We start from the raw sequence: 21,477 nt of genomic DNA on the forward strand, positions 1-21,477 counted from the left end.
TTATTTTAAATTGTTTTCCCCTAGAGAACAGGCTGTTTTCCTCTAGCTGCTTTGAAGATTTTTTTGGTCTTTAGTTTTCAGCAGTTAGATGATAATGTATCTGGGTGTGTGGATTTCTTTGAGTTTATCCTGTTAGGGTTCTCTCTGAATCTGTAGGATTTTGTCTGTTGCCATACTTAGTACATTTTAAGCTATTCTTCCTCTCTCTTTAATTAAATTGTAGTTGATTTATAGCCCTCTTTCTTTCTTTCTTTCTTTTTTTTTTTAATGGGATTCTGCTAACAATTTTAGGTCCCCGAAGCTCTGTTCATTTTTTAAATCAATCATTTTTCTTTTCATTGTCCACACTGGATAGGTTCTATGACTCGACTCTTCGGCTAAACTTTGTCAGGTTGACTTTTTTCTCTCATCCCCAGTCTGCTTTAAAGCCCCTACAACAGGATACTTTTTAAATTTCGGTTACTGCATGTTTTAATTTCTCTTTTTTAATTGAAATGTAGTTTATTTACAATGTTATGTTAATGCCTGCTGTATAGCAAAGTGATTCAGTTATATATATATGTTACTGCATTCTTTTTTACAGTATTTGTTTCCATCATCCTTTACCATAGGATACTGAATATAGTTCCCTGTGCTGTACAGATAGGACGCTGTCGTTTATCCATACACTATATAGTAGCTTACATCTGCCGATCCCAACCTCCCACTCCATCCTTCCCCAGCCCTCCTCCTTGGCACCCACAAGTCTGTTCTCTGTGTCTCTGAGTCTGTTCCTGTTTCACAGATAGGTTCATTTGTGTCGTATTTTAAATTCCACATGTAAGAGATACCTTGTGGTATCTTTCTGATTTATTTTACTTAGTATAATAATTTCTGGGTCCATCCATGTGGCTCCAAATGGCATTGTTCCATTCTTTTTATGGCTGAGTAACATTCCATTGTATATATGCACCGCATCTTCTTTACCCATTCCTCTTGATGGACATTTCGGTTGTTCCCATGTCCTGGCTGTTACAAACAGTGCTGCTATGGACATAAGGTGCACGAATACTTTTGCATTATGGCTTTGTCTGGATGTGTGCCCAGGAGTGGGATTGGTGGATCATACGGTAATTCTGGGCTTCCCTGGTGGCTCTGTGGTAAAGAATCTGTTTGCAATGTGGGAGACCCAGGTTCTATCCCTGGGTCAGGAAGATCCCCTGGAGGAGAACCTGGCAAACCATTCCCAATTCTTGCCTGGAGAATTCCATGGAAAGAGGAGCCTGGCAGGCTACAGGCTGTGGGGGCAGAAGGAGTCGGACATGGCTGAAATGACAGCACACAGTGGTAATTCTGTTTCTAGTTTCCTGAGGAACCTCCATGCACCACCACATAGTGATAATTGTTGTTCAGTCACTAAGTTGCTAAGCACACCAGGCTCCTCAGTCCTCCACTCCCTCCCAGAGTTTGCTCAAAGTCATGTCCACTGAGTCAGTGATGCCAGCTAACCATCTCATCCTCTGCCACCCTCTTCTCGTTTGGCCTTCAGTCTTTCCCAGCATCAGAGTCTTTCCCAATGAGTCACTCTTCACATCTGGTTGCCAAAGTATTGGAGCTTCAGCATCAGTCCTTCCAATGAATATTCAGGGTTGACTTCCTTCAGGATGGACTGGTTTGATCTCCTTGCAGTCCAAGGGACTCTTAAGAGTCTTCTCCAGCACCACAGTTTGAAATAGTGGCAGTACCAACTTACATTTCTTCATTGGTCACTGTATTTTTTCACTTCTAAAATTTTCTTTTGGTTCTTCTTTATATCTTGTGTTTCTTGCTGAGACTTTTGACTTTCCATTTGTTTTGAGAGTGTTCATGATCACTTGTTAGAACATTTGCATAATAGCTGCTTTAAAGTCTGTGTCACAAATTTCCAACTTCTGCCTTATTTTGGTGTTAGTGTCTGTTGATTATCTTTTCTCATGAGAGTTGAGATTTTCCTGTCTTTTCATATGCCAAGTAAAAAACTGGATTATATCCTGGCTATTTTGATTATTATGTATGACACTTTGGGTTTTGTTTAAACCCCACGGAGAAGGCTTCTGTTTTTGTTTTAGTGGACAAATGACCCCGTTGGGTCAGGACGCAAGTTCCTAGCAGCCCCCTGTGGGCTGTGGTTACAGCTGTTTTAAGACTGTTTTTGCAATGGCTGCTTGGACCTGTCCTGTCTCTGCACCTTCCAGTGGTCAGTCTGGGAGCTGGGCAGTGGTCCGTGGGTTCTGTTAGCACAGTCTGGTGTGCTGATTAGGACCAGACCCATGCAAGTCCAGCTTGGGAATCCACCTAGGAATTCAAAAATAACTTTATGGAGTTGCTTTCCTAGTTTCTTCGCTGTCTGTGATCTCTCTGATATTTGCCCATTTACTGGGAGTCTGAGAGGAGAAAAAGAAAGTAGACCTAGCACCGTTTCAGTGCTAGTTCAAATCTTGGTCTTCTTCCCCGAAATTGGTCTGCTCCAGTTTACTCTTCAGAATCTAAAAGTCGCTGCTCCAAGTGTTCTGTCCAGGTTTTCTTCAGCTGCATTCCGTGGCAGAGCCAGGGTGCCGTGTGGGTGCTGCGCCTGACTTGGATGTGGGAACTCCTACAAGTCAGTCTTAGCATCCAAGAGGAGAGACCTCCAGATGCTGGCCTTCTGAGATGACCCTAAAGGAACACCCAGCACCTTTATATGGTGTTTCTGTCCCCGCACATCCTCCCTGAATCTGACTGAGCCTCTAACTGGCTCAGTCAGTTAGGCTGCTGTGATAGACTACCATACACTTAGTGGCGTACGTGATAGAAACTTACTTCTCATGGATCTGGAAGTCCAGGATCAGAGTACCAGCATGGGTGGGTTGGTGGTGTGGACCCTCTGTCTGGTTGTAACCTCATGGCTTTCTGTGCACACAGAGAGAGAAATTTCCCCCCTCATCTTGGAAGGGTGCTTATCCCACCATGAGAACATCACCCTCCTGACCTCATCTAACCCTCAGCACCTCCCAAAGACCCTGCCTCCTAATTCCATCTATTTAAGGGTTAGGATTTCCAGATATGAATTTAGGGGGAACACGAACATGCAATTCTTTCTCTTTATTTTTAAAATTTTTTTCTTTTTGGTCATGTGCTGCACAGCATACGAGATGCTAGTTCCCTGACCAGGAATTGAACCTGTGCCCCTGCATTGGAAGCAAGAGTCTTAACCACTGACCACCAGGGAAGTCCCCAAACATGCAGTCCTTAACACTAACCACCCGTTTACAAAAATTCAGGGACAGAGGAACATACATGTGGCCCCATGGGTAGACAGATCGCCAGATCTGGAATGTGGGACAATCTCCATCACTCAGTTACATCCACAAATAAATTCTAAGAAAAAAATAATATAGGGAGGGGGAACCTACAGATCCAAAGAGACTAAGAGATAAACCAACCAAATGTAACATATGAATCTTGTTTCATCTCTGATTCAAACAAACCACTGTTTTAAAAAAATTGAGATAGTTGGGAAATCTCAAATTGTGGTTGTATATCTAGTGATGTTAAGGAGTTATTATTAATTTTAATTTTTTAAGTTTGAAGGTGGCATTCTTACTTTTTAAAATAGTCTTTATTTTTGATAAATATATCCCAGAGTAAATGAAAGTAAAATTACATGGTGTCTAGGATATGTTTCAAGCCTTTCCTCTGGGAGGGGGTGGGGAAGGTAGTCATGGGCGGGGTAGGACTGAAACAGAATTGTCAGCATATTGGTACATTTTATTTTTTTCATTTTAATTATGGGTTTATTGCTTAGACACTGGAAAATAAATTTTCTTCTTTCTTTTTTTAAATTGAAGTATAGCTGATTTACATTGTCGTGTTAATTACTGCTGTATAGCAGAGTGATTCATTATACATATATATACATTTTTTAAAATATTCTTTTTCCTTATGGTTTATTGTATAATACTGAATATAGTTCTGTCTGCTATACAGTGTGATCTTCCTGCTTATTCATTCGGTACGTGAAAGTCCACATCTGCTAACCCCAATCTCCGGCTCCATCTCTCTCCCAACTTCCCCCACCCCCAGCAACCTTCCGTCTGATTTCTCCATCCCTGATTATGTTTCTGTTTCATATGTAGGTTCATTTGTGTCATATTCTAGATTCCACACGTAAGAGATATCAGATGACATTTATCTTTCTCTTTTCGACCTTCTTTCCCTTTGTATGATTATCTCCAGTTGCATCCACGTTGCTGCAGATGGCATGATTTCACTCTTTTTTATGGCTGAGTAATATTCCATTGTATATGTGGACCACATCTTTTTCCCCCATTCATCTGTCATTGGACATTTATGTTGTTTCATGTCTTGACTGTTGTGAATAGCGCCACTGTGAACGTAGGGTGCATGTATCTTTTGGATTATAGTTTTGTCTGGATGTATGCCTAGGAGTGAGATGGCTGAATCATACAGTAATTCTATTTTTAGTTTTCTGAGGAATTTCCTTAGTTGTCCACCATGACTGTACCAACTTACATTCCCACCAACAGTGTAGGAGAGTTCCCTTTTCTCCACACTCTCTCCAGCATTTGATATTTGTAGACTTTTTATTGATGTCCATTCTGACTGGTACAAGGTGGTACCTCATTATAGTTTTGATTTGCATTTATCTAATAGTTAGTGATGTTGAGCATCTTTTCAGTGCCTATTGTCCACCTGTATGTCTTCTTTGGAGAAAGGTTTATATATAGGCCTTCTGCCCATTTGTGGATCATACTGGTAATTATTAAAGCCAGGTGATAGAAACACAGGGGATCCCTATGCCGCTCTCTGTTTTCGTAACTGGCCTTTTCCATAATGAAATGGTAAAAAGAAATAAAGGATAAAGGAGTGGTTTTTGTTGGGTGGTGTCTTAACTTCAGCAAATAATTAGACAGTCATATTTTTAAAGAATTTTATTACTATGATGTATTTTTCTACCGTTAGCATTCATTTGGCAGAAGTGAGGATAAGCAAGAACCAGTATCCCTTCTAGAAGGTCACAGTGCTGAGATTTTGCCCTTTCACTTCCTTCCTTTCTCCTTTTCACTGTGTTTGGCCTCTTCCTCCTGCCTCATTCTCAGACATCCTTGGCAGGAGGTGAAGCCCTGGATCGGCTGGCAACACAGCTCTCCCCAGACCCTTTTTGGTGAGCTGAGATGGCAGGCCAGTCTGGATGCCCACAGTGGAAAATTCACTCAAGCAGAATCTTCTGCGGCTGTTTTCAGCATAGTTGTGCTCAGAAAACCCACTGTGCTTCTTCCACTGCTGATGCATTCTTGACTGTCCCCCTAAATAGCTGAATCACCCAGCCAGGGTATCCGTATTTTTAATTCATGGAGCTCCTGAGTGCTTGTGTATTTCTGTAGCTTTATTCATATCAACCCGGATGAGGTTCCATATTTCCTCTTCACCCCTCAGCAGATCCATGGGTGAAGCCTCAAGGAGCTGTGCCTGCGTCAGTCAGAGGGGCTGGGGGAGCAGAGAGAGAGAAGGGTACTTCCACTGCGTGCTCCGAAGCTCCATCAGTGTGGTCCCTTTAAAGGCTCCTGTGTGACCTGCTTCCTTAGGGAGTTGTTGCTGGTCTGCCGAGGCTGGGCTTGTCTTTCCCTTGCCTGTTGGCACACCATCTTGGGCCTTCTTCAAACAAATGCCACCGAGTCAGACGCCTGCCCTGAACACCTTGTAAAGATAACTTCTCTCCTCCCCAGCCTCCCACGCTATCTTCTTCCCCTGCTCCACTCTTCTCCTCTGCACTTACCACCGAGTTTCATTTATTTTCTGCCATCGCTGCTACACCGTAATGGCCATTGGGTGGTATTGTTGGTGGTTCACAGCTGTTCTCCCAGTGCCAACTGTATGGTCTGGTTCAGTCTCCACGCGTGGTAAATGCACGTGGAACAAATTACACTTCTCATGCTTTCTCTTCGGTACCCACTGACCTGCCTGTCTCACCACTAGAGTGTAAGCTCTTTAAGAACAGACTGGGTTTTCTTTCATCCCCCGTGCCTACTAGAGTGCTTAATTTACAGGAAATAGTGAGTAAATGTCTGTGGAATGAATGGATCAGGCAACTAATCAAATGCAGGGTTAAAGAAAAAGACAGGCAGTCAGGATGTATTCTGAACATGGGCATGTCTTGGTCCTCGTCTACCATTGCAGATATATACCCAGAGGGCACATTTAGGTTGCACATTGTGGATTCACCCCAGTTGCTACCTTCTTTCAGACTCATTCTCTTGCTGAGATTTCTGTGCCAGACACCATGCACGATGCTGCGAGGGATGTAGAAATGGCTTTGTTGAGACGATGCTCAAGCCAGGGAGACCAAAATCATCTTACCCAAGTAATTACAATATGGGTGGACAGCTGGGAGTGCTGTGAGAATCACCGATCAGAGGAGAGGTTATTTCCCTCTAGGCTTACAGAGCGGGTTATTGAAAGAGGTGGATCCAGGAGGATGCGTACCATTTAAAAGCTGGCAGTATAGCTCCATGAAGTCTTTTAGGCTGAAGGCCCAGGTCGAGGCAGGGAGGTATGCAGCCCGTGCAGGGCATAAGATGCCACTTGCCCTATGTATATGGCACATTTTTATATGCTTTATGTGTTTGATCTCATTTTAGGTTGGTAATACTATGACTTTCTTTTGGTAGAGAAGGAAATGAGACCCAGAAAGGTTAAATAACTTGTCCAAAGTCACACAGTAAGTGGCAGAATTGTGACATCAACCCAGGTGGTTATAAATCCAGGGTCTGAACACTTAAGCACTATACTAATGTGTATCCCCAATAATAATTACTATTATAAGCATTTATTGAGCATCTGCTGTGGGCCATGTGTGATTCTCAGTTATGTGGGTGTATATCTCACTTGCTTTTCACAAAATCTTAAGAGACAGGCACTATTCATGTTTCAACTGTGCATTCATGCTAAATCGCTTCAGTGTGTCTGACCCTTTGCAACTCCATGGACTGTAGCCCACCAGGCTCCTCTGTCCATGGAGATTCTTCAGGCAAGAATACTGCAGTGGGTTGGCATTCCCTTCTCTAGGGCACCTTCCAGACTCAGGGATCGAACCCACATCTCTTACATCTGGGCTCCTGCATTGGCAGGCAGGTTCTTTACCCACTGAGCCACCTGGGAAGTCCACATGATGAAATTGAGGCTGAAAGAAGTTAAAGAATTTTCCTAATGTCGTGTAGCTCGTGAGCGGTAGAGCTGAAATTTCAACCCAGGTGGATTTCATTCCCTCACTATTAATCATTACAGAAAAATGTATGCTTGGAAGGGTAGGCTGCGGCAGGTCATGAAAAGTTAACAGTCTGGTTAATAAGTTCTAGGGATGTGATGTACAACATGATAAGTATAATAACACTGCGGTATGTTATTATATATGAAAGCTGTGAAGGGAGTAAATCCTGAAAGTTCTCATCACAAGAAAAAAAATTTTTTTTATTTCTTTAATTTTGTATTTATTTGCGATGATAGATGTTCACTAACCTTAGCGTGATCATCTTCATTTCATGATGTATGTAAATCAAATCATTATGTTGTATGATTAAACTTATACAGTGCTGTACATCAGTTATATCTCGATAAAACCAGAAGGAAAAAAGTTAACCATCTAAGATTGTATCTTATTCCCGGTGAGGAGCAGTTGATTCTGAGCTGAGTGCAGAGTGAGGAGAGGGAGAAGGCCAAGCGTGGCTGGAGCCTGGGGAGCTGGGGCATGGTGGTCCCTTTTTAAAAATTTTATTTTTAATTGGAGGATAATTGCTTTACAACGTTGTGTTGATTTCTGCCATACATCAACGTGACTCAGCCATAGGTATACACATATCCCCTCCTTGAACTTCCCTGCCACCTCCCACCCCATCCCAGCCCTCTCGGTTGTCACAGAGCCCTGGGCTGAGCTCCCTGCATCACACAGCATATTCCCACTGGCTCTCTGTTTTGCATATGGTAATGTATATGTTTCAGTGCTGTCCTCTCACTCTGTTCCACCCATGCTGGTCCCTTTAAGACAAGTGGACCCAAGGAGCAGGGAGCGGTTGGGGAGAGCCGTAAGGATGTCAGTGTCAGCCATGCAGAGTTTGAGGTTAAGGGGACAGTCGGGCAGAAGTGTCTACAAAGTGTCGGGAGAAAGAGGATTGTCCCTGGAGGGAAGACCTGGGGAGCCATCCACAGAAGGGTGGTGACCCCGAAGCGGTGAAATTAAAACTGGAGGGAGGCAGGCTGGGGGTGGGACGGGAGGCAGCAGGCTCAGGCAGCCTCTGCAAGGAGGAGGAGGCCAACAGCCATGAGCAATGACTTAGGCTCTGCTACTCCACCGTGCTGCCTCTGGAGGGGTTCTGAGAATTCACATCCTCCAGGTCCTTGCGTGCTCAGTCGCTCGAGTTGCGTCCAGCTCTTTGCTGGCTCCTCTGACCATGGGATTCTCCAAGCAAGACTACTGGAGGGGGTTGCCATTTCCTCCAGGGGATTTCTCCACCCAGGGATCGAACCCCTGTCTCCTGCATCTCCTTTATTGCGGGTTGATTCCAGGTCCTTAGAGGCTGGGGAAAAGGCAGATGGGATTGAGGAACCTTTGCCTCCTCCTCCTTGACCAGAGGGGCAGCCGTTCCCTTCCTGCAGACTCGAAAGAGGGCTCCCTCGGAATGCCGCTGCCCGTGGCCCTGCTGTGTCTCGGGGGGGGCCGAGGGGCGGCTCTGAAAGGCAGCACGAACTTGCCTCTGGCTGCAGACAAGCCGCCTCTTCTTTGAAGGTCAGGGCTGCCAGCATCTTGCAGGCCACAAAGGAAGCAGTGCTTGTTAATGGGTCGGATTATTGGCAGAGAGGCTTAGGGCCGGACATCCTCTGTCCTGGAACAGAGGAAGTCTCGGGGCAGCTCCATTTCCCCCAGTCGCCTGGTTCCCAGGGAAACGGGGGCTGGGAATACAAGATCCCCACGGAGACGGTGAGGTTGGGATGCTTGGCGAGGAAGTGAGTGATCACCACCACCTCCCTGGTCTGCGGAGCAGATGGGGCGTGTGGGGGCTGGGGGCAAGGAGGTTCTCATTGATGTGTTTTGTCAAGAACCCTTTGAGGTGGGAGAGGAGCCGACTTCACAGACTTTAAGTGGATTAAAGGCGATATTTCCTACATCCTGCTGGAGATAGATGGCTTCATTTCCTGTCTTAAAGCCGCTCAGTTGCTTTTGGATGACTTGCAGTGAGCCCTGGGTCTTTTCCTTCAGATGTGGTTGAAGTAATCGCCGCCAGTTTAATTAACCACTGAGTTTAACCTTAACTCACCCCTCCCTCCCTCTGGCGGGGAGAGACACCTTCTCCTTTCTGAGTCTTGTGGGCTGGGAAACAGATTCTTAGATCCCTGTGTTTGTTTTGGTAAGAAGAGCCTGGGGACCTTTGGAGTCACCGTTGAGTTTTTGAAGTTAACTCTGTAGACAGTTTTCTCTGTCCCCATTGAAATAAATGCTGTAAAGAGCAGTGTTCCTCTTGCTAGTTAAGCAAGTACAATAGTACATTTTTTTCAGTGACTGGGAAACCTTAACAAGGACAAAGGAAACATACATGTGGAGCACATTAAATATTGCTGGAAGACACAGACATAACATCCCAAAGTAGGAAGCGTTTCCTGGTTAGTTTATGGGCTGTCGAGCAGTTATGTTTCAGAGTTCTGGGTGAGTGGCCCATGGCATCGCAGGAACCCCTGAGACTTGACCCCTTCCCCCCCGCCCAGAGCCTAAACAGTTGGTCCACCGAATGCACACCCTGAAATTTACCTTAAGCCTGGTAAATGCTGCAGAGGCCCTGGGAGAAAGAGAGTGAAACCTGAGTTGTCTGGGGTCTTTGCAGAGATTTTACTCTGGGTAAGTGAGTCTTTGATGGGGTTCTGTCTCATGTGTGTATCTTGGCTTCATCAGTGTCTCTCTGGTGACAGCACAGGACCGTTCTTGGGATCTCTGTTGTTTAGACTGGGCTTCCCAGGTGGCGCTAGTGGTAAAGAACGTGCTTGCCAGTTCAGGAGACACAGAGACACGGGTTCGATCCCTGAGTGGGAAAGATCCCCTAGAGGAGGGCACAGCAACGCACTCCAGTATTCTTGTCTGGAGAATCCCATGGACAGAGGAGCCTGGCAGGCTACAGTCCATAGGGTTGCAAAGAGTCAGACATGACTGAAGCGACTTAGCACACACATTGTTTAGACTGGGCTATAATACAGGGTTGCCTTTGGCTGCATTTGGAACTTTTTGGTCTCTTTCGAAACTATCTCAGGCTCTTCTGCTTTTGGAATTCCTAGCGTGGCTTTTTATAGCTTTGGGGGCCCCTCCCCTGGTTGTCAGCTTTTACTTCTCGCTGGCGGTTTGTCTGCAGATTGGCAGCAGCATCCTGTCTCCCTTCTGGTTTGCTGTGTCCTTGGGAACCGAAACACAAACCTTGTTGGAATTTACATAAACAGAATCAATAGACCTGGGGGAGGGGAGGGCTTGAGGGTCCTTCCTGAGGATGCTGCCAGCACTTGAAGGGCACTGACATCCTGAAGTGTGTTTTGATGGTTCGGAGGCCTTTTTCTGGCTTGCTGCTGGGTTTAGGGAGTGTTCTTCTAGCATCTTTGCCTCTCTTTCTCTGCCCTGCCTTGGAGGTGGGGACATAGTGTTTTATGAGGAGCTATTGATATGAAGGGATCCCAGGTGTGGCTGTTGACCTGTATCTACCTGTGTCCTCTGAGCAAATGGGCTACAAGATTCTGAAGACAGGGATCTGTAGGCCAGAGATAACTGTGGGGAAAGAGTAAAGGAAAGTGAGTGATCACTGAAACATTTCTGCCAAATTTGACTCTTTAAAACTTTTAGTAGACTCTTTCAAACATACTGAAAGGAAAAAGAAAAGTTAAATGAACACCTGTGTTCCCAACACCCTATTTTTTTTTTCCCCAAATTTATTGTGCCAAGTCTCTAATGTCAGAGGGGATTGACAAGGAGGGACAATGAGAGGCTGAGGGTTTCACACCAGTGAGTATCTCTCCATATGGAAGATAACATCAGGAGGGAATCACAGGTGTTCCTCCCTCACCCCTCAAAACCTTCTACTACTTTCTTTTTTTAATTTTTAATTTTTTTTTAAATTATAATTAAAAAAAAATTTTTTACAGCCATGGATTTACACGTATTCCCCATCCCGATCCCCCCTCCCACCTCCCTCTCCACCCGATCCTCTGGGTCTTCCCAGGCCCGAGCACTTGTCTCATGCATCCCACCTGGGCTGGTGATCTGTTTCACCATAGATATATACATGCTGTTCTTTCGAAACATCCCACCCTCACCTTCTCCCACAGAGTCCAAAAGTCTGTTCTGTACATCTGTGTCTCTTTTTCTGTTTTGCATATAGGGTTATCATTACCATCTTTCTAAATTCCACATATATGTGTTAGTATGCTGTAATGGTCTTTATCTTCCTGGCTTACTTCACTCTGTATAATGGGCTGCAGTTTCATCCATCTCATTAGAACTGATTCAAATGAATTCTTTTTAATGGCTGAGTAATATTCCATGGTGTATATGTACCACAGCTTCCTTATCCATTCGTCTGCTGATGGGCATCTAGGTTGCTTCCATGTCCTGGCTATTATAAACAGTGCTGCGATGAACATTGGGGTGCACATGTCTCTTTCAGATCTGGTTTCCTCGGTGCCCAACACCCTATTTTAAAAATCATATTAACTATGTGTGCGTGTTAGTCATTCAGTCGTGTCTGACTCTTTGTGACCCCGTGGACTGTAGTCTGCTAGGCTCCTCTGTCCATGGCATTCTCCAGGCAAGAATACTGGAGTAGGTTGCCATTCCCTTCTCCAGGGGATCTTCCCAACCCAGGGATCGAACCCAGGTCTCCTGCATTACAGGCAGACTTTTAACCATCTGAGCCACTGGGGAAGTCCCATGTATTACCTATAGTTATGGCTATATTTGGAGAAGGATATGCAACCCACTCCAGTATACCTTCCTCGAGAATTCCATGGACAGAGGAGTCTGGTGGGCTGCAGTCCATGGGGTCGCAAAGAGTCAGACATGACTGAGCAACTAACACACACGGCTATGTTATTATAATTAATAGTACTATATTTATAATACATTCTAGTGTTGTAACTATATTAACTATAGTTAGTAGTACCACGTTATATATTTGAAAATTACTAAGAGAGTAGATCCTTAAAGTTCTCATCACAAAAAGGATTTTGTAACTATGTGTGGTGACGGGTGTTCACTAGACTTATTGCAATATAAACAAATATCAAATCACTGCATTGTACACCCAAAACTAATACAATGTTTTATGTCAGTTATTTCTCAATTAAAAAAAAAAACGTATTGCTATATTCCTTATTTGCTTCAGGTTTTTAAAATAATAAAATCTTACCAAATATCATTACCGGTCTTCAGTACACCATTCTCTGATCCTGTCCTCCCCTTCTCTCTAGAGGTGTCCACTGACCTTACAGTGCAAGTATGTATTTTCATACCTTAAATAATAGATAGCTTTCTTTTGCATGGGTAATTTCATCTGAGTGGTACAAGCCTACGCATGTTTTCATATAACTTGCCAGTATCTTTTATAACTTCTTTTCCATGATTGTGAGGTTGATCCATCTTGATTCTGGTCCTTTCTCATTTTATATTTTTTTTAATTGAAGCATAGTTGGTTTACAGTGTGGTGTTAATTTCTGCTATACAGCAAAGTGACTATTTTATATATATATATATATCCTTTTTATCTTTCTTGTTATAGTTTATCCCAGGATATTGAATATAGTTCCCAGTGCTCTACAATAGGACCTCGTTTATTGGTTCATTCATTTTTCCCTGCTGTTCGGCAGGTGTTGGCCCCAAATTGTCCTATGCCCTGTTCTGAAAGTTACTTAACTTTAAATGTATTTATTACCCATAAATCAAGTTTTATTGGAACACAGCCCTGATCTTCATTTATGAATTTTCTATGGCCACTTTGTACCGCCATGGCAAAGTCGAGTAGTTAAGAAAGAGGCCAAGACCCAAAGGTTACTAAAGGCTAGAATATTTACTATCTGGTCCTGTACAGAAAAAGCTAGCCGTCCCCTGCTATAAAATTCTGTTATAACAATGTAGTGCATGGTGTTAATTCTCCTGTGGGTGAATATTTGGGTCATTGCTAATATTTTTATTTTACAAACACTTTTTTTCAATGAACATTTGTGTAGCTGGAAGTGAAATGACTGGGCCATGGGGCATATGCCCCTTCAGCATCACCTGGTATCACTAAATTGGTCTCCGAGGTGGATCTACAAATTTACACTCCCACGAGCAGTCTCTAAGACTTCCTCTCCCTCCCCAGCCTGACCAACAACCTGGAATTTTAAGACCTGAAGTTTGGCAAGTCTGCTGCGGTTCAAGTGGTGCTTTCGTTTCTGGCTCCTGTCGACATTTTTTCAAGTTGTTATTGAGCGTTTGCCATTGCTCTGATGGGAATTGCCCGGTCATGTCCTTTGCCCATTTTCCTATTAAGTTGTTTGTCTTTTTTCTTTTGAGTTGTGAGGGTTCTTTCTATATTCTGATCCTGGTTCTTTTGGTTATATGCATTGAAAACAAATATATGCATTCATTCTATGCACTGAGACCGGTTTTTGGTCCCAGTGGATTCTTTACCCACAGAGCTGTGTGTTAAGATACAGACAGTCTTCACTCATTTGGAGATAAGTGTGCTCTGAACAGGGCTTCCCAGGTGGCACTAGTGGGAAAGAACCTGCCTGCCAGTGCAGGAGACATAAGAGATATGGGTTCAGTCCCTGGGTTGGGAAGATCCCCTCGAGGAGGACATGGCAACCCACTCCAGTATTCTTGTCTGGAGAATTCCATGGACAGAGGAGCCTGGCGGGCTACAGTCCATAGGGTCACACAGAGTCAGACATGACTGAAGCAACTTAGCACGCATGCACGTGATCTGGATATACTCATACTTACACATATGCATGCATATATGTGGTACATGTGTATGCACATGCTCACATGTGACTTCTTTTCCTTGGAAAAGTTCGTGAGGTTGAAAGGGTCTAAGGCTGAAGAAAAGTCAGTAGACGCCAGCAATGTCTTCAAGATTGGTTCAGCATAGCCCTCCTACTGGGAGTAGAGGGACTCAGGTAAGTTTGTAGCAGCCCCTTCTTGGAAGTCTTTCTATTTGAGGTGGGATTTTCCACTTTTCCGAGGCTGTCCATTAGAGTGAGCTGATTGTTGTCGATGCTTTGGCTGCATAGACGTGACCCACAGGGTCCCAGGGAAGCCAGAGGCCACCATGGTGGGATGCAGAAGGGTTTGGAGGGCTGCCTTGGACAGAAACCAAATGTGACTTGTGGTTTTGGGTTTCCCCTTTCTGGTTTTGGCTGAAGTCAGACTTTGGTTTCAGCATGATCAAGTGGAGCCATTCTCTGGCCCACAGCAATTTAAATAATTAAAACTTCCATTTCCAGGCCAGACTCCTTTTGCTTGCCTTCACACTGGTCCCTCATCTTTAAAACTAAGAGCGCTGGCTTCCCCATCCCTCTGCTTCCTCTGACCTTTCAGATTAAACTTTCTGAGTTGACAAGGTAAAAAATAAAAAACTCCACAGTCCTTCAGGTTTGCAGGGCCCTGTGAAGTTTGCAGTCTGCAGCTGTAATTTCAGCGCATCTTGACAATCACTCTGTGAAGCATATGGGAAAGATAAATGCCAGCTGCCATCTTGCAGGTGAGGACCACCCAGAGATGCTGGCGCTGACTTGTTTCTAAGCCCATAACCGTCTTCAGTGCTGGGTCTGTCATCCTGCTCTGGTACAATGTATAATGCAGGTGCTGGCTCAGTCCATAACCCAAGATCCCAGGAAGACCCCTCTTCATCATCACCAATGTCACTCCTTTAGGGAGGACCACACTCTAGAGGACCAAGGCAGACTGAGCCCCTATGTGTCAGACTCTGCACTGCACATTTTCTCACATGTCATCTCATTTGAGCATTCACTGATGTTCAAATGAAGGCTGTAAGTAGCAGGGCCAGCTTCATGGACCTGTGACCAGCACAGGATTCGTGTTTAGCTCTGAAGCGTGCCAGACTTGGTTTTATGCCCAGCACGTATCTTTTTGAATTTTTAAATAATTTTTGAACAGATGAGCTCACATTGTCAGTTCACAGTGGGCCCTCAAATTATGGAGCCTGTACTGTACATGGAAAAAGGAATCGAGGCTCAGAGAGGTGAAACAAGTTGCCTTAGATCACACAGCTAATAAATGGCAGAGTTGGGTTTGGAATAATTTCTCCTTTTGCTGCTTCGTTTATTGAAAATAGAGCCCTGGAAAGAGCCTTGCTTGAATTGTGCCGCAGGGAGTGGTGAAGCAAGATAAATTGTGCAGTAGAAACAGTGATTTTCCATGGAGATTTGCTTCGTTAAGGGGTTTTGTGTTGACTTCACGCTGGCTGGTTGCCACCTTCTTCCTTGAAGGAAGAGGCCATTTCTGTCATTTTTCTTTTTGAGGTTTCTGAAAGTGCCTGTAGCTGGGGGCCACTCAGGCTGACCGAGTGGGTTAATGGGGTTTTTTTATTGCAAAGTGGACCAGTGCGCTCAACTTGGTGAGCTGTAGAAACATAAGGACTTACCAGGAAGGTCCGTAATTAGGGAACCAGTAGGATCTGACACAGCCCTTGGATTACATGTACCATGGCTCCGTCCGTGGCACAGGTTCATGGATCCCCAACCCAGCCTCTCCTTCCATCTTTGCTCTTCTCTTTGTTACCGACCATTCCATTCTTAACTTTCCTGGGAGACTCCGGTTTTGCTCTAGACCCCTCAGAGGCTGCTGGCCCACCTTGAGGTTGACCAGTTGGGGCTAGGCATTGCCCTCTGGCCATGTTGGTATGGTTATAGGGCACCAGCATGATGCCTTGGAAGAAGCTTCTGGTTTTTTTCAACTAATTTATTTTTTAATTTGTTTTATTTTATTTTTTTTTTTAACATTGTTTGTTATTTTTTTTTCATTTATTTTTATTAGTTGGAGGCTAATTACTTCACAACATTGCAGTGGGTTTTGTCATACATTGACATGAATCAGCCATGGAGTTACATGTATTCCCCATCCCGATCCCCCCTCCCACCTCCCTCTCCACCCGATTCCTCTGGGTCTTCCCAGTGCACCAGGCCCGAGCACTTGTCTCATGCATCCCACTTGGCTGGTGATCTGTTTCACTATAGATAATATACATGCTGTTCTCTTGAAACATCCCACCCTCACCTTCTCCCACAGAGTCCAAAAGTCTGTTCTGTACATCTGTGTCTCTTTTTCTGTTTTGCATATAGGGTTATCATTACCATCTTTCAACACCAAAAATTTTGTATTGGGGTATAGCTGATTAACAATGATGTGATAGTTTCAGATGAACAGTGAAGGGATTCAGCCATATATGTGCATGTGTCCATTCTCCCCCAAATCCCCCTCCCATCCAGGCTGGCACATAACATTGGTCATGTACACACTGCTGTATTTAAAATGGATAACCAACAAAAACCTGTGGTATAGCAGAAGGAGGAGCTTTTAGAATGGGGCAGAGGAAGCCTTGCCCTATCCAAGTCACTGCTTGACCAGTCTCCCAGGACAGGCTTTGAGTCAGCCATCCGAGATGAGTTCACTGCCTCTAGAGCAGGCCACACCCCTAGATGGAGAAGGCTCTGGGCGTCCCAAGGGGACTGGCTAACCTCCCTGGTGATCTGCTCTGTTCTCCCTTCACAGCAGCAAACCCTCTGCTGTGTTCCACTGCCCGCTACCACTGCAAGAACGGCCTCTGCATTGACAAGAGCTTCATCTGCGACGGGCAGAATAACTGTCAGGACAACAGTGACGAGGAAAGCTGTGAGAGTTCTCAAGGTAGGCGCCTCCCCGTTTCTTTAAAAAAAAAATAATTACGACACCGCGCCACGGTAACACTGAAAACAACTCCCATCCCACCTCCAGATGCAACAGCCGTGCTCGTTTCTGCTCTTACCACGCAGCTCTCCTCCACATGGTTTTAACCATAACCCACCTACCATTTTGTACTTCATATTTCTCGTGCATTAAATAGCAAATACACGTTTTTCTCTCCAATATTGTAGTTTGCCTAGCTGCACTGCATACCGGACAGTGCTCTCTACTATGGTTTTCTAAGTAGTTGCATTGTTGGGGGGCCACCGAGATATTTCCATTGAGTTACTTCTTCAGGATAGATTCAGCGGAGTAAGACATCCGCACAGTTCATGATTACATCTCATCATACACCTGTTGGGAAATTTAAAAAAATTTTCCACTGCTGCTAGTATTGGCTGTGTGTATCAGGTTTACCGTAATATCCCAAGAGTTCACTCTTGTCCTCTTTTCCCTATTTTGGCTGATTTAGTAGTCATAGAATGATAGTTCCTCAAATGCTTTAGTTTGCATTTCTCTGATGATGAGCTAAGTTAACATTTCCCCCTGGGTGTTTGTTTACTGCTTTGCTTCCTCTTGTGTGAATTGCCTATTCCTCTCAGAGCTGTTGAGCGGAAACCAAAGGATGCATTTGGGGATGGAAAGATGAGATTTTTAGGGAACCCAGAAGGACACAGAGGGGTCATATCCTCCCCTGTTAAAACTGACTGGGTTCCTTTTCTTATTCACTGACTCTTTTCCAGTTAACACATATTTATTTCTTCAGTGATTAGAAAAAAATACAAATTTTTTAAATGCATGTCAATTTTAAAGCATCCTAAAAAGTATATGTTTCTAATGTTATAAACTGGTATCATCCATATGCAATCATTACTTTTCTCACTTAGTATTAAGTTGTTGTGATCCACCCATATTATTTTGTTGGTAAAGATTATTTGTTTTGACCGTTAGTCAGTACTCCACTCTATGATAGTATCACTGATTACAGATTTAATACTGCAAAAAAGAAAAACAAGATAAGGATGGATAACTGGTTAACTCATATGTTGGGAGGTAGGATGGTTGGGAGGTAGGATGAAGTTAGATGGAAGTTCCTTTCAAGGTCGTAGCTTTAATTTTGGAAGGTGTTTATTACATTGTTAAAAATGAATGAATGAACAAATTGGCCATGCATAGACCACTGGTGAGAGGGGGCCACACATTAAGGCTTAAGATCAATCTATTCCATATGCCTGAGGTCCATAGATGAGAAAAGACAAAATCTGTATCTACTTGGACTTTGCCAAAATTTGTACAGAGAGCAGCTCCGGGAGGTGGGTCTTGGGCAAAGTTAGCCCCTGATTGTCCTGGCCTGGAAAAATCCCCTCCTTGTGTCCTCTTCTCACAAGTGAAGTTTAGTTCTCAGACCAGCAGGATCAGCATCACTTGGGAACTCTTTATGAATGCAAAGTTCAGGCTGCACCCAGACCATCCAACGGACCCTAGGCGTGAGTCCAGCAACAATCTGTGTTTTAATAGGCCCTCCAGGTAAATTGAGTTCATGTGAAAATCTGTGGACCACTATAATCCATTAGCGATATGAATGTCCCTGTGCTCTGGGTATAATTCTAGTATTGAAGAGTATGTTTTTCTTGTCAGGCAGCTTCTAAATGCAAACTGACTGCTAATTTTGCTGCTGATATGAACACCAGTGTGCCCATGCTAGGGGAATACCTGACCCATCCTGGGCTTTTAAATGTCTTCCTGAAGAATTTCAGAGGCATCTTGCGTAGACACTACATTGTGTAGGATTTGACCTATTGTCATCTTAATGATGTTTATCGATCCCTGCCCTGTACCAGCTACTGTGCTGGGTACCTTCTGTACATGAACTCCTTTAGTCAAAATATTAATACGTCCTAGCTGCTTCTGCTGGGCTTCCAGCCCTCAAAAATTGCATCATCGCTTTCAATTGATGTGGGAAAATAAAATGATATTTTATGATGCTTATTTTGATGGGATGGAGAAAACGGACCCCAAGACAGGAAATAGGGTGCTTGAAATACTTTTCCTCTAATTTGATGAGGGTATGAAAAGGTCGTGTCTCCACTGAGAGGCTCCAACTTTGTGTGTGCCTCTCCTCACTTCTTCCTCTCGTCCCCATTTACTTCCTTTCCTTACATGTGGTCTTGCAAAGCAACAACAAACCCTGCCAAGACGTGGAGGCGGGAATGGGACCGTGAAAGTGCAGTCATTACGGTACCTTTCAGTTCCAGATGGGATGTATTGGAGACCAAAGAACACTATGGTGGAATCGAATTTTAATTGGGGCTTCACCGATTGGAAGTATAAACCATTACGAGGTAATTCCACCAGCAGTGGCTTTGGAGCAGTCTTTGCATATGACGTTCTGTTGCTTAGGAACCTTCCCTGAGAGGGTGCATCCGAGGGTCAGCAGGTGCCGCTCTGCGCATATTGGCAGTGGTCAGCAGCGAGGTGGCCTTAAACATGCTGGATTCAGTCCTAATTGAACCGACAGATTCTTTCCAACTTTGGATGCATGACTGACGATGGCAGGCCACCTTCAGTGGTCCCCAGCCTCTAGGGTTGATGCCTTGGTGTAATCCCATCCCTTTGCATGTGATCTGGACCTCGTGACTTGCCTTTTTATTTTTTTCTAATTTTGGCAAACTACACACAATAGGGTCTTTCCAGGTGGCCTGTTGGCCAAAGAATCTGCCTGCAATGCAGGCGATGAAAGTTCAATCCCTGGGTCGGGAAGATCCCCTGGAGGAAAGCATGGCAACCCACTCCAGTGTTCTTGCCTGGAGAATCCCATGGACAGAGGAGCCTGGCAGAGCTATGGTCCATGGGGTCACAAAGAGTGGGACATGACTGAAGTGACTTAGCATGCACACACCCACACATGACATAAAACTTACATATTAACCATTTTAAAAAAATGGTTCAACAGTTTACCTTATTGTGTAGCTAATCTCCAGAGCTTTTCCATCTTGCCAAACTAGAACTCTATACCCATCAAACAACAGCTCCGCATTCCTCCTCCTCCAGCCCCTGGCAACTGCCATTCTACTTTGTTTTTATGAAATTTGACTATCCTCGATACCTCCTATAAATGGAATCCTACAGCATGTTTTGGTGACTGGCTTGGTTCACTTGCATAATGTCTTCAAGGTTCATCCATGTTGTCACATGTGTCAGAATTTTCTGCCTTTTTACTTAAGGCTGAATCATACTCCATTGTACGTCGGTACCGCATTTTGTGTATCCATTCATCTGTTGATGGACACGTGAGTGGCTTCCACCTTTTGGCTGTTGTGAGTCATGCTGCTGTGCACACAGGTGTATAAATCATGATTCGCTTTTAACAAAGAGAAGAGCAGCAGAAGTGATGGGATGTCAGTTCCCTGTAAGATTACAAAAGACCCCGCGTCTGTTTTTCTTACCATCTTGCTCCCTCTAATGCAGCAGCTGCCATGCTGTGAGGCCTGCGTGAGAGGGAACTCCAACCAAATGCCCATGAGGAACCGAGGCCTCCAGCAGCCACAAGGGTGAGCCCGGAATTGGCCTCTCCCTTGGTCCAACCTTGAGCTCTCTGCGGCCCAGAAGATACCGCGATTATGGCCTTTTCTAACTGTAGTAAGCAGAGCTCAGCTACTCCTGGATTTCTGAGCTACAGAAACTGAGATAATGACCTTTTTTTTTTTTTAAGCCTGTAGGTTTCAGAGTAATTTGCTATGCCATAGTAGAAAATGGATACTATGAATATCCCTTATGTGGGCCCCACTTCTGATCATTCCAGTCACAGAGAGCTTATGAAGACTCAGGTGATGGTGAGAGAGGGTCAGTCGTTTGGACAGAGGTCAGACAGGGTGTTTACAAGAACAGCCATCACATTAAGCGCTAAGTGGCAGGCCCTACTCCAAGCATTTGACTTAGATTTTCTTACTCAGTCCACCAAATCCCTGTGACAGGAGGATCCAGGAACAGAAAATGACCCCCATTTTTCTAGAGGAAGAACCCGAGGAACAGAGAGGTTCTGTAATTGTGGCATGACCACACAGCAAGTAAGCAATGAAGCTGGGAACTTAGGTCCTCCAAGATACGAGTTAACGTTCTCCATCACCCCGTGCTATGGTTCTCTGGGTACCACTGTCCTGGGACCAGGAACAGCAGACCTTGTCCAGCCTTGGTCCCTTGAGCTCAGGGGGGAGGTTGTGTATGAGGCGGGCATGCTTTCCTCTCTTTGTATTCAAGTTCTCCTCTCGGTCAGAAAGACTAATGAGGCCTGCCCACCTTCCCCCAGGGTGAGGCATGCTGGGAAGTTAAGCTCTCCTGAAGAAGCCACCAGTGCCAGAGTAGTTAATTGAGTGTATTGGCACTTGGGTTGCAGTTTCTTTATCTCGCTTGCTGTATCCTGGTGATAATGCTTAGAGAAGAATTTGGAAAGCTGGCCGCGATGTTGGGCACCTCACCAGAAGCTCACAGTGACA

At 44.5% G+C, this 21,477-nt stretch overlaps 1 protein-coding gene across 6 annotated transcripts in view; it reads left to right on the forward strand.

Moving 5' to 3' along the window:
• LDLRAD3 (low density lipoprotein receptor class A domain containing 3) overlaps positions 1–21,477 on the forward strand; it is a 263,153-nt gene that overhangs the window by 124,425 nt on the left and 117,251 nt on the right. For 5 of the 6 annotated variants that reach the window (XM_043482557.1, XM_043482560.1, XM_043482559.1 and 2 more), the window contains one exon: positions 16,814–16,948. In XM_043482557.1, coding sequence (XP_043338492.1) covers positions 16,814–16,948 — 135 coding nt within the window. The remainder of the gene's footprint in view (positions 1–16,813; positions 16,949–21,477) is intronic. The other variant, XM_043482561.1, reaches the window with a different exon arrangement.

Source organism: Cervus canadensis, chromosome 11 (assembly GCF_019320065.1).
Source record: "Cervus canadensis isolate Bull #8, Minnesota chromosome 11, ASM1932006v1, whole genome shotgun sequence".
NCBI classification, from domain to species: domain Eukaryota; kingdom Metazoa; phylum Chordata; class Mammalia; order Artiodactyla; family Cervidae; genus Cervus; species Cervus canadensis.